The following is a 14112-nucleotide window of genomic DNA, read 5'->3' as shown; positions in this document are numbered from 1 at the left end:
TCAATCCCCACCACCGCCCCCACTGCTGGGATCTATATCGCATCCTTTGCCTGTTTCTAGTGATAAGAAGCTCATTAGTCTTCTAATACATTAAAACATCTAATGACCACAGCATCTTGTTCTACATTGAACCTAAAATCTGCCTGCCTTGCACTTCTACCCATGTATTCTAGTTCTGCCTTGTGGAAATACACTGTTAGGTCTTTTCCTCCTTCTCAAAGCAGCCCTTCAAAACCCTGAAGACTGTCACAAATACGGTTCTCATCTGTGTTTTCTTCTCTTGTAGACTGAGCACAGGGAAAAGATGATGCTGTGAGGAGGGACCCAGAAGGGACTAGAGGCCTTGCCAGGGGCTGGCACTTTTCTTGCAAATTTTGATGTGTAATATTTTTCATTTTCATTTAGTTTGAAATATTCTCAAATTTCAATTGTGTTAATACTAAACTATGAGTGAATTGAAGGGTATGGACGTGGGTTTTTCCAGTTTCTGTTGTTTCTATCTCATTTGCATTGTAGTGAGAGAACATAATTTGCTGCAATTCTTTGAAATTTATTTGGACTTATTTTAAAAGCCAGCATATAGCCATTTTCTTTTAATGTTCCCTCAATATTTAAAAAGGTTGTATATTTTGTCCACCGTTTTATATGTCAGTTCAGCGTTTTTAATCATGTTTTTTCATATTTTCTATTCATTTAAGAAAATGAATGCTTATTCTTTCATTTACGGGGAGAAGTGTGTTAAAATCTTATTGTAATTGTGTTTATTTTTCCAGTTTGTTTTATCCACTTTATCTGTACTTAGATCATATGATTAAGGAAATTTAAATTTAGAATTTCTACATATTCCCGGTAAATTGAAACTTTTATCTTCTGTAGTATTCCCTTTTAGTCTCTATAATCTTTTTTCCCTTAAAGTCAACTTTACCTGATACTAATATTGCAAAGCCAACTTTCTGTTTGCATGTTGTATTTTCTTTTTTTCTTTAAAATGCTGTGCCCTTATATTTAAATTATGTCCCTTGAAAGAGCATATTTGTGTTTGTTTTTTTTTTAATTAAATCATAGCTGTGTACATGAATGCAATCATGGGGTACAATGTGCTGGTTTTATATACAATTTGAAATATTTTCATCAAACTGGTTAACATAGCCTTCACGGCGTTTTCTTAGTTATAGTGTTAAGACATTTATATTCTACATTTCCTGACAATTTGTTCTGTTTGTTGGTTTGTTTGTTTGTTGCAGTTTTTTGCTGGGTCTGAACCCGCCACCTCTGGTATATGGGGCCGGCGCCCTACTCCTTTGAGCCACAATTTGTTTTTTAATGAGTGCATTTGGTCTGTGTACATTTAATAGACACATAACTGCTGATCTCTCTAGGTTTAAAATTAGCATTCTACTATTTACCTTCTATGTGTTCTATACATTTTAGTTTCCTTTACTTTCATGCCTTCTCTCTAAATTAAGGGAGTATTTTATATTCCATTTTCCCTACTATCAACATTGTAGTTTTCTGTTTGTTTCTTTACTATTCCTTTAATGTTTTTCCTGGGAGTTACTTGATGAGCATTCATGATTTATCAAAATCTAAAATAAATCAGTAGCTTTACCTCTTGCTGGACGATCCAAGGACAAATATGTTTAAAAGAGATAAATTCCATTTATCCTACTGCCAGCCTGTTTGTTATTATTCTCATGTATTTTAATCCTAAGTATTTTATAAATCTCAAAATACCTATTATTGTTTTAGGCAGTCAGCATTTATTTAGATTCACTCACATATTTATCCTTTTAATTGCTCTTCATCGTGCTAGAGTTTTGAATTGGAAAAAGAACAGAAAAAAGAATTTAGTGCAAATTTAGATAGTTTGTTCCCCCTCAAGCCTATCTATTTGTTCCATCTGGAATTCAGAAAGTCCTAAGACCCTGGAGGCATCTGGGGAAATGTTGTGCAAAAATGTCATAAGATGTAATGAAATGGACAGGGAAATACACACAGGAAGGTAACGTGTTCTATAGGCAAGCAGCACAAAGATACACTTTATTGAAAAAGCCTTAGGCAGTTAATGAGTTAGAAAAGTAATGCCAAGGTACACTCACCAAATGTAGTGGTATGCCTCGATTTAGTGGGCACAAAAGCTGCTTATTGTTGAATAAACAACAAGACCAATGTAATTGGTCTCAAACAATTAGGAGGTTACCAAACCATGCTTGTTATAATTGGCATTGCCATAACTAGGGGCTTATTCGACCTCCAGTGATGATTTGCCTGAAGGAATAAGCCTGGAATGTGTGTGCTTTGGGCTAGGAAGACTGACTAATCTGGCTGTAAGGCCTCAGGGAGGGAGGCCAAGAATCAAGTCACAGTTCTTGGGCAGGGCTTGGTGGACTCGGGTTGAATACAGTCAGCCTCCATTCAGGTCAGCATGCACCCAGGCGGTGGGGGCTGGGGGAAAGAGAGATGAAGTGGTGGGGCTCCAGGCAAACACAACTGAAATGAAAGTGCAAAGGCATTCCATCATAAGGTGGGATCATAATTCCTCCAAAGGCCATCCACTTTGAAGCAGGTCCCAGCCTGCATGGAATGGACTTGAACCTTCATACAGAGGGTCTTTAATTCCTAAAAGGGAGCCACCCTGGAGCAAAGATTAATGGTGCTGCTTGTTTCAAAATACAGTTTTACCTCCCTAAGGAGGCAAATTCATGTTTGGTGGTGATACCAGGGACATCTTTGCACAAACATATTTTAATGAATAATTAAGTTTAAGGAGAAAAAAGAGAGTTTAGCTGAATACGACATATTCACAGCAATGCCAGAGCATATTCCTATCACGTTAGTAGAAAATGTCGTTGCCTTAAGATTCTGAAAGCAATAAACTTCACTGTACCAGAGTGCAGAAAGGGCTGCAGAGTGAGAATGGAAGCCCTTGTTACTTTGCTCTTCTGTTTCGGCCCATGACCAGAGGGTTCAGGGAGTTTGTGTGTAGTACAGATGAGTCACAGACTGATTGTTCACACACACCAGTTGGTTTTCCTCCCCATGGTCATTAACCATGTGTTCAATCCTATCCAGTCACCTTGCACATGAACTCTATAATCCACAGAGGAAAGTAGGTGAGAGGGGGTCTAATTGCAATGCCATTGTCCCTGCTAGTAAAGCAAGTCTGAGGATATGTAGCATGATTTTTCTGTATGGGAACAGCATATCGCAAGGTTCTGACAGAACACAGTGTGATGCCAAGGACTTCCAGGACACTTGATTCTTCACTCTCTAAAACAAAGACATGAACTATCAGCAAGGCTGATATTTGTTGATTTTGGTGATATTTTTGTTTATCATTTAAAGCACACCAAATTATTAACAATCTGTTTTGCCAGAACTGATAAGAATCTAGAACTATAAATCTACTGCTGGCCATCCATGAAGACAGTTCTCTTTTGTGACTTAGTATTCATTTTCTCCACCAGAACTGCTTAGCTTGGGTGAATTCTAGCTGATAATTTCAGAAGGGTAAAAAGCTAACTAGAACTGGGCATTTGGCCCAGATAAATCTGATTCCAGTACTATGAAAGAAGCAGCAAGGGAACTAGAAAGTCTTTGACAAAAAATTGTTGCTAATTGGCTAAAAGCTGGGGAGGGAAACAGAAAACTTGGAGAGCTACGAATGTTATTCTAAGCAGAAGAAAGGCACAAGGGACGAATCAAGGTGCTGCAAGATTAACAACCCTCTCTTCAATGCTGACAAAAATTAAAAATATAAGTGACTATGGTAAAACCTCTGCTACTCAGAACTCTCAAGAATTGTGTCTTTCTGAACACCTGAATTACAGAAGCTAAAAATGGAAATCCTGGGTTTGAAATTCTGCTCTGTATGACTCTAGTAAGTCACCTCACCTAGTCCACATTTCAGGGATATCCTCCTTCCTCCTCTCTACATTGTGGGTGATGCAACTACCTCTTCACAGGGCTATTATTAGTATTAATCAAAGGGTTTGTAAATCTACCTTCCTAATCAAATAATAGTTCTTTTTATGTTGTTAAGCATTTGCCTACTTTTATACCAATTAATTTTAGAATCTTAACATGTTTGTATATGATGCCAGATAGAACATTACATACTTTCTTCTTAATCAGATTTCAATTAACATAATTTAATGTCTTGATTACTCAGATTATCATTATCAATAGCAACTATCAATATCAATTATACTTTCATTTGCTCTTGTTGAGATATTTTCTACCTTCTAGGATTAAACTGAAAAATAAGATAAACATTCTAAGTAATATACAGTCTCTACCCAATGAGTCTTTTTAGTTTCAGAAAGTAAGTAAAAAGCATATTTTGGCTGGAAATCATTTATCACTCTCTCACTAGAAGGAATTAGGACCAATAATTTCTAGCATATGGGTATCTAAATCAAGAATGCTGAGGGGAAAAGACATAAATAGTAAAATAGTTCCTCCTGATAGCAAACATGAATCTCTTTTTTTTCTATTTTACTTCTTTTATGAGATTAAATCAGTATAGTTAGAGAAGATATTAATAAACATAATAAGGTTTTAAACCCACACAGATCGAGAAATGTCAGCAACCTGAATTTAACCCACTGCCTTTTCTTTAACCATAGGAGTCCTGTGGTTATATTATTTCTAAGGGTTTATAGCCAGGTTTTCACCTGGTTTATATTTTGAAGATCCCGAAGATACTTTTTTTTTATTGTTTCAGGTTAATTTGAGGGTACAAAGAATTAAGTTACAATGTTTGCAGTTGTCAGGTAGACTCTCTCCTGAACATACTCTTTAAAATCTGTATGTTATCATTAAGAACAGACAAGTCTATTTTACAGGTGGAGGAGCAGAGAGGAGAAAAAAAGTGATTCTATGACCCTAGATCATATAGACGGTGACAGAATCAGAATAATTGCAATCCCCTTTCTCCTAGGACTAGTACTTCTCATCACTAGTCCATGGGGGCTTATCCAGAAGTAGTTCTGAATTATCTCTCAAACCAAAAGCTGCACAAATTAGGACAGTCTAACTGGTACCCAACGTCACTCAAGGTGCAGGGTTTGCCCGTGAAAACACTACAGTGACTCCATGTTGTGGTAAGTTATCAAACTATGGAAAGAACATTGCAGAGATTAAAATGTTGCATAAGAGAGAGAAAGCAGCATGAGTCAGGGGTTTGGGAAATGTGAGTCAGACTAAAGGGAAGGAGCCAAAAACAGAGAACAAGGGCCTAAGCAGGGACGTAATGGACACCACAGAGATGTGGACACAGTTGCCTCCACTGACCGTGAGAGAAAAATCAAACGTGCGGTTCTCTAGGCTGGAAGTCAGGATGATAACGAGGCTAGAAGAGCAAGCTGAACAGAGGTTAGGCGCTGTATTATTGAAAGGAACTAATGGTGCCAAAGTCAGCAAGAGAGGGACCTGCCATGGTCTAACTCACCAGGAGGGAGAGCACGGGCACATGTTTGAAAAATGAGGGAATCACCAAATATTGCCATTAGCTGTTCTTAATGTATTAGAATGATGAAGTGTGTTGTGATATTTTAGGAAGCATATTCTATTATTTTGTTCTTTGGTAATGTTACCATGAGGCTATGTCTACATAGTTCAGAGCTGCTCCCCAGGGTGTTCAGTCCAAACACTCTAATCCCACCTTTTTGGCCCTAAATTCTGCTCGTGACTTGAGCTGGCATTTTGTAAGCCTGCAGTTCCATCGGCTCCTTGCACAGCCCCTGCAGCCATGCTGACCCTGCCTGCCACTCTCAGGGAAACTGGTTTTGTCTTAACTGCTTTCTAATGGGACCTGCCTTCTGCTCAGAAACTGTGTCCTATTTCTGCCAATCCACGTATCTCATCTTCTTCATAATGCAGCAGAGAACTCACCTCCTCTGGAAGTCTTCCCTGGCCAGACGCTGCTAATGCTGCCTTATTCAGCAAAACCTCTGCGCTTGTGGGCTCAGTTGTTTTACAGCACTTTTCACTTACTGACATCTTCATGATTTTGCCGTCTTTCTCAGATTTTCCCCATTACTACTCTGCCTTATAAATTTTTAGTTCCACCAGATAAAACACTAGGCATCAGTTCTCAGCAAATAGTAATGATTCATTTCATCCATTTATTGAGCAAATACTTATTGAAAACCCACCATCTTTCATGTACTATGCTGGGCACTAGGAATCAAAGTAAAGATAAAAGTTAAGACATAGAACCTACCTCAAAGAGCCTGGGTCCAGGTCCCAGGGAATGTGTTAACCGACTGCCTAAAAAAACAAGTGAGCTTAACTGTCAAGGTTAAACGTTAAATAATTTAAAAACAAAACAAAACTGCTCTCTTTCTCAGGAAAATTATGTCTGATCTGAGTTTTCCCTTATAAATAGTTGCTTTTTGCCAGAGCAGATATGCTCCCATAAAAAATGGGAAATTGATTTTTTTGGCATAACAATATATGTAACAGTTTTATACGGCTTTGAATAGATGTGTAACTTAAGCAATAAGATCTCAAAGTATAATTTTCAAACTAATCAAATTGTTACTTAAAATAATAAATGGACATGATAATTGAAGATGGGTCAAAGAAATACAGTCTATTTATGGCCTTCATTGTTAGAACATCTGCTAAAAGCAAGGGAAAGGATAAATATTCTAAACTGTAGTCAAAGAACCGTAAGTGGAAACATAGTTGGTAGCTGCTTCCAGGTCATGGAGGGTATTTTTATGACCATTGTGTGAATCCAGGAAAGTGGACATTCTAATCACCAGTAAATCCTGGGTGAGGCCCAGTCTGCTGCAGCTTTGTTTGGTTCTTAAAAAAGAGAAAGGGGGCGGCGCCTGTGGCTCAGTCAGTAAGGCGCCGGCCCCATATACCGAGGGTGGCGGGTTCAAACCTGGCCCAGGCTGAACTGCAACCAAAAAATAGCTGGGCGTTGTGGCGGGCGCCTGTAGTCCCAGCTACTCAGGAGGCTGAGGCAAGAGAATCGCTTAAGCCCAGGAGTTGGAGGTTTCTGTGAGCTGTGTGATGCCATGGCACTCTACCGAGGGCCATAAAGTGAGACTCTGTCTCTACAAAAAAAAAAAAAAAAAGAGAAAGGAAAAAAAATATAGGGTCAGTGCAGTGATATTTTATTTGGTTTTTGATATATTTGTATTACTTTAACTCATCTAATATTTTTATTTAATAAGCCCTTCAGAAGGTAAACAGACTTGGTTCTTAAGAAGGACTTTAAAACCAATTGAATGATAAATTAATTCCACTGGATATGTTAGCCTATTTACAAAGAGATTTAGAAATGAACAACAAGAAAGCAGGAAGGAAGTTGTAGGACATCAGTGGTAGGAATGCAATGGGGTGGAGGCAGTTTGCAGAGAGATGTCTCAGAAAGAAAAGCCTCAGTCACTGGTGAGGCCTCCCTTAGAAAACGCAGCAGCCAGCCCAAGCCCTTGATCTTTTGCCAGCATGTACTGGGGAGATTTGCCACATTGGAATTGAACATTGCCGTATCTCTTAGGGCTGTTATCACTGCAAATGCTGGCAGATGTTCTTGATGTGAAACAATAGAAATGCTGTCATTTCTGCATTAGCGAGTCATAAAGCTCTGAAGAAATCCCAGAAGAAAGCTTTTCGTCAAGTGCATTTGAAAAAATAACGAAAGACACAAAAAAGAGCAGATGGTTTCAAAACAAGATGGTTGTACCATTGCATAGTACCTGAAAAAGGAGTTTGTAATCACTGACTTGAAAATAATACTAGTAATTATAATAATAATACATTTTGAAACAAAACAACAGCAAACTTAGCCAAAACCTTAAAACCAGTTTCAGAGAATTACACAAAGAGATGCTTTCTCGGGTTATTATCCAATAAATAGCCGTGCATCAACTGAAGTATTTTTCATCTCCCCACCCTCTTTCCCATGGAAAGAATCTTCACTTCCACATCCAGCTAAGTGAAGCTGCTGTCTGAGGACAACACTCTTACAATCTGAACTTCCTGTACCATTACAGTACCTAGTAAAAGTACAGCAGTTCTCCTTGAAAATACAAAACAATGACAGGCAAAACACCGCCAGGGCCCCTCTCTAAGCTGCCTCAAGGGAAGGCAGGAATGGAATAAATTCTAATTACTGGCAGCTCTTTCTTTTTTAATCGATTCACTACTTCTTCCAAAGCACCACCCTGGGTCTACCACAGTGAAAAACTAAGACCTCTTACATCCACTTAGTGCAAAATTTGTCATCTAGAAATTATGAGTTTTATGATATTTTTTAATGAAACTTACAAGAATGGCAAAATTATGGAATCCTTTCATTTGTGCTATTTAAATCCATAATATGAGAGATTTGAATTAATATGAAGGTGATGTAGATAAGACAAAATTAAATTTCACTTATTAATACTATAAATAAGAATATAGACATAAAATGTACATCCCCTTTTGATATTAAATGAAGAAATTCTTTATACTGGCTTATTATGTTATGACTGAGCAATTTTTTACTTTTCTAGAACTGTAACCTGCCTACTCCTTAAGGCATATTTAGTAAATTATTTTCAGAAGTAAATTGCTTTGAGAAAATATGGATTTTTAAAACTTGCCAGCCTCTCTCTCTCTCAGAGGAATATTATTAAATTGGATCCTTTGCATTCTGAAATTTGCAATGATATTGTAATGACACATTATCCTACCATTTGCAAAAAAAATAATAAGCTACGGGGAATGTATAATATTAAATTTTGATTATTCTGTGTCATTAGGCAGATTTTTAGAAATTTCTCAATAGAAATTATCTCGAATGCAATATACTAAATGGGAAAAGCAAGTATCATGCAACCTATGTATTTAATAAATTTTAAAATATATAAAACAATACCATCTGTGCTAATCGGTGCATCCCTGTATAATAAAAGTATAAAAAGTATAAAAATTTTAAAATATATAAAACAATACCATCTGTGCTAATGGGTGCATCCCTGTATAATAAAAGTATAAAAATGCCTCAAAGAAGGCTTCACATCTAGCAGGACAGTGGTAGTTGGTGGGCAAAGGGATGAGGACGATCTGAGGCTTTAACTGTAGCTTAAGTATTTATCACCGTAACAAAGTAAGCTTTAGAAGTGGCAAAATGTTAGCATTTCTTAAATCTGAGTGGTACACATTGGCATCCATGAAATCGTTTCTGCACACTTGAAATAATTTATGGTGTCAAACATTTCCAAGGTAACAATAATGTTTTAAGAATAAAGTAAAATTTCATTTCAAGAAATGAGGAAGTGGAGGAAATATTGACGTCTTCACAATCGATTAAAATTGTCTTTGTGTTGCTTGCCTTTGACAGACATAGACGAGTGTGCTGCGGGGACACACAATTGCAGGGCAGACCAAGTGTGCCTCAATTTACGAGGCTCCTTCGCTTGTCAGTGTCCCCCTGGGTATCAGAAGCGAGGGGAGCAATGCGTGGGTAAGTGTCATGGTGCACTAAGCAAAGTCCTGTCTTGAGCATCTTGATAGCTTAAGCCTCAGGCACTCCAGTCAACACACTCATACTTACTTGGAGACCCATAGCCAACAGCTGCTGCTTCTTTCATTGACTCCCAATCCATTTTCCACACAAACAAGGAAGAACTAAACTTAAAGGTTGGGCCTATTCCAAATATCAGAGTGTTGGTTACATGTTGAACTAAGCAAAAGCAGAAATTTGGTGTGTGTGCGTGGGACCCACCAAACAACCAAAACAGTGTTACACTTGCCGTTTGAGGGCTGCAGCGCTAACACGCTGGCAGTACAGGCTTCCTTCACTCCTGCACAACGCAGTGAAGCACATGGGGCAGAGGTGAGGTTCAAATCCCAGCCCCACCCCACCTTACTTTGGGACCCGGGGAAAGTTACTTACATCTGTGTCTCACCTTGTCCATTTGTACTGTCCAGATAAGAGTCGTTCCTGCCTCAGAAGCTTGTGTCTAGGGCTGCTTAGAACAGTGCCTGGCAGCAGAGCTGTGTGCTGTCCTTGTGTGCTGGGTGAACAGACAATACGAAGGCTCTTCGTGTCTCAAACCTGCACAAGGCACTAGGCGTGCAGGGCCCAGAGTAGCACATGCCTCTGCTGGAAGCCCAAGGGCATGAGCTCCCAAGGGCAGGGCCAGGCCAGCTTGTGTCACTGCTGTCTCCCCAGCCCCAAAGATGCCCGCCACACCATGTGCTCTGTGGGTGTGTTTTAAATGAATGGAAGAACACCATATGAAGAGGCTCCTGGCAAACGGTGAGGTGAAATAAAGAATTCACACCTGGCACTAGGCATAGACCTCTGTAATTGACTCCCTCTGTCCATTTGTTCACATATCACCTCTTACCACAGATCAGCAAAGAAGGGGTGAGAATGTGGAGACAGACTACAGCATCAGTTTTCACCCGAGAATGGGAGCTGTTGACATTAGGATGTCAACACCGAGTTCCTCGTGGGGCCGGCCCAGGTCCGCCTGCCGTGGGGCTGTGCCCAGAGGCTGGTTGGGGTCCAGTCTCCAAGAAGATCCCAGGGTTTGTGGCATTTAAGCTCTGACTTAGAGTGTGCGGAAATCTCCACAGACACCAAAGTTTTGCCTGTGCTATTAGAAAACATGTTTGAGAGTATAAAAAGTACAGAAAAAGGAATTAGCCCAGCTTATGGTGGGGTGAATGAAATAGAACAGAACATGTGGTCACAGCCCTTTATGATGTTGGAGGAGGACATGTTCATAAACTCAGATCTATTCATGCATCTTCCCTGCTGCTCCCTCACCCATAGAATCAGGTCTACATTCCTCAACACAGCGTGAAAGGTCTTCCTCAATCTTAACCTCATCTAGCTCTCTTGCATCAACATCCCTGTCCCACCTCCAAAAAACAGTACAAAGAATAGCTTTATCCTACTACTTCCCCACATGCCTTACGCAGTATTATACGTCAGGGCCTCCACACAAGCTCTTTCCAGCACCAAGAACATTCCCTCCTGGCAAACTCCTATTTCTCTATCAAATCCCAGCTCTAGGTCACCTCCTCTGGGAAGCCTTCCATGATCTAACCCAAAGATAATTAGTCACTCTCTCCTAAATGCCAGTACTTCTCAAAATGTCGGATCCTTTTTGTAAATTTCTAATCTTTTGCCAACCAGTAGTTCCATGAAGTACAATAAAAATGTTGTGATAGGGTCAAATTGCTATTTCTCTTAGTTTCTGTATTTATTCATTGCAGAGTCATACAAATAGCCTGTCAACCAGCAGAGGTCAGCAGGCCATACATTTAGTACCACAGTACTGTCTCTGCCCCTTGTGTATCTTTCTCTTGTTGTTTATCATACCATGGAGAAACTGTTCCATGCCTATCTTCCATACCAGATGGGGGCAGAACATACGTATATTTGTTATCATTATAAATCTGCAGGGCCAAACAGAAAGCTAGCAAATAACAGTGGGCTCAATGAACATATACTCCTTGAGAAAACGTGTATCATTTATTCATCAAATCGTTAAGAGCCAACTGTGTGCCAGGCACTGTTCTAGGCACTGGGCTATACAATTAAACAGATTTTCAAATTCATAGCCCTCACGGAGGTACGAGAAAGCACCAGTCATACAAATCATCTGTTAATACTATTAGTACCTGGCTATAATACTAAGTACTAGGGAGCGTTATGCTAAAATTGCTCTTAATTTGTGTGACATTTCCATTTATTCAAATAATGTTTACTGAGCACCTACTATGCCAAGCCCTTTCCCAGGTATTAAGCATACAGCAGTGAACAGACAAAAAAATTCTGCCTTCTTGTTACAACATTATTATTAATGCCTTCTTATTAAGACCATTAATGAAAAGTCTTATTTGCCATTCATTATAGTGAGAGAGACAGACAAGAAACAGATAAGACTATGACGTGATGTCAAGTAGTGTCAAGTACTAAGTATTAAGAATTCTACAGCATCCGGGTGCGGTGGCTCATGCCTATAATCCCAGCACTCTGGGAGGCTGAGGCAGGCAGATTGCCTGAGCTCAGGAGTTCAAGACCAACCTGAACAAGAGAGAAACCCTCTCTAAAAAACAGCCAGGCATTGTGGTGGGTGCCTGTCGTCCCAGCTACTTGGGAGGCTGAGGCAAGAGGATCACTTGAACCCAAGAGTTTGAGGTTGCTGTGAGCTGTGATGCCACGACACTGTACCAAGGATGACCACGTGAGACTCTGTCTCAAAAATAAAATAAATAAATAAATAAAGGAAGAAGTCTACAGCAGGGGAAGGGAATAGATAAGGCAGAAGAAACTATTTTCTATGGGTAGAAAGGATGGCCTCCCTGAGGTGACATTTGAACAGACACTGAACAAAGTAAGGGCAAAAGTATGTGAATATCTTATCACTTATTTCAGTATTCAGATTAAATCAAATGTATCTTACAAATCAGTAATAATAGCTCTCTGCTATCTGCTAGGAACTTTGCCTACATTTTGTCCTGTGATCTTCCCAGCAATTCTACCACACTGTTGTATTATTACTTACAAAAGAGGAAATGGAAGCTCAGGCGGTTAAGACCAAGCTAGTAATTGCCAGGAAAAAAATTCAAACTCAGGTTACCCTGAGGCCACTTGAGCACGCTGCCTCCCACATTATTAGTTATTAAAGTACCAAAAGAGCTCACCATAAAGTTTTATTTTGTTTGGTTTTACCATAAGGCAGTGTCTCTATATAGTGTTACGTTGTACATGCATGATCGTTATAAGGCAGTGTCACTATGTAGTGTTACGTTGCACATGCATGATCGTTATAAGGCAGTGTCACTATGTAGTGTTACGTTGCACATGCATGATCGTTATAAGGCAGTGTCACTATGTAGTGTTACGTTGCACATGCATGATCGTTATAAGGCAGTGTCACTATGTAGTGTTACGTTGCACATGCATGATCGTTATAAGGCAGTGTCACTATGTAGTGTTACGTTGCACATGCATGATCGTTATAAGGCAGTGTCACTATGTAGTGTTACGTTGCACATGCATGATCGTTATAAGGCAGTGTCACTATGTAGTGTTACGTTGCACATGCATGATCGTTATAAGGCAGTGTCACTATGTAGTGTTACGTTGCACATGCATGATCGTTATAAGGCAGTGTCACTATGTAGTGTTACGTTGCACATGCATGATCGTTATAAGGCAGTGTCACTATGTAGTGTTACGTTGCACATGCATGATCGTTATAAGGCAGTGTCACTATGTAGTGTTACGTTGCACATGCATGATCGTTATAAGGCAGTGTCTCTATATAGTGTTACGTTGCACATGCATGATCGTTATAAGGCAGTGTCACTATGTAGTGTTACGTTGTACATGCATGATCGTTATAAGGCAGTGTCACTATATAGTGTTACGTTGTACATGCATGATCATTGTTTTAAATAACATATGCCATGTTTGAGTTGTCACACAGTGTAGAGTCATAAATTAGTAAACTTTTATGATGCTTCTAAGATGTTCGTCATACTCTGCAAGTTCTCGATTGAGCATTTTATAGTTGGAAGTATTCATATGAGAAGGACACAGGCTGCCACACTTCATCAAAGTGTCAGAAGGGCGCTCTCAAGGGATAACTGGTGTAGCATCCTGTTCCTTCCACGGCGTTCTTTCATTTGATTCTCACAAAAACTTCCTAAGATATACATGGCAAGCATTCCTATCCATGCTTTGCAGAAGAAAAAAGCTGAGATACTAAACATTTAAGTGACTCAGTCCAGGTCACCAGCTGAACATAGCACACTCTTCTTTTCTCTTAGTTTTGGGCTACTTGACTTCCTTCTTCAGTAGTTCTTTTTACTTCTGTAATTACGAATAAGCTTTGAGCTCCCCAAACTCATATATATGTGAAATGGTCTGAGTTACTTTGTTTCTTTAAATCTCAACCCACCCACCAGGGTTGTTTACCACTGAATGGCATGAATGCTGTGTCTTTGCTAACATCTTAGGTACAGAATGCACACATATGCCTCGCCTGTAATCCTAGCACTCTGGGAGGCCGAGGTGGGTGGATTGCCTGAGCTTAAGAGTTCGAGACCAGCCTGAGCAAGAGCGAGACCCCAGCTCTAAAA

The 14112-nt window shown here is 39.5% G+C and overlaps 1 protein-coding gene across 1 annotated transcript in view; it reads left to right on the top strand.

Annotated features, from left to right (window-relative positions):
- Nucleotides 1–14112, top strand: part of EFEMP1 (EGF containing fibulin extracellular matrix protein 1) — a 63465-nt gene that overhangs the window by 33891 nt on the left and 15462 nt on the right. The window contains exon 5 of the mRNA XM_053588885.1: nucleotides 9347–9469. Coding sequence (XP_053444860.1) covers nucleotides 9347–9469 — 123 coding nt within the window. The remainder of the gene's footprint in view (nucleotides 1–9346; nucleotides 9470–14112) is intronic.

The sequence above is a fragment of the Nycticebus coucang genome, chromosome 4 (assembly GCF_027406575.1).
Source record: "Nycticebus coucang isolate mNycCou1 chromosome 4, mNycCou1.pri, whole genome shotgun sequence".
Lineage (NCBI taxonomy): Eukaryota > Metazoa > Chordata > Mammalia > Primates > Lorisidae > Nycticebus > Nycticebus coucang.
This window is presented reverse-complemented; position numbering and strand designations above follow the sequence as displayed.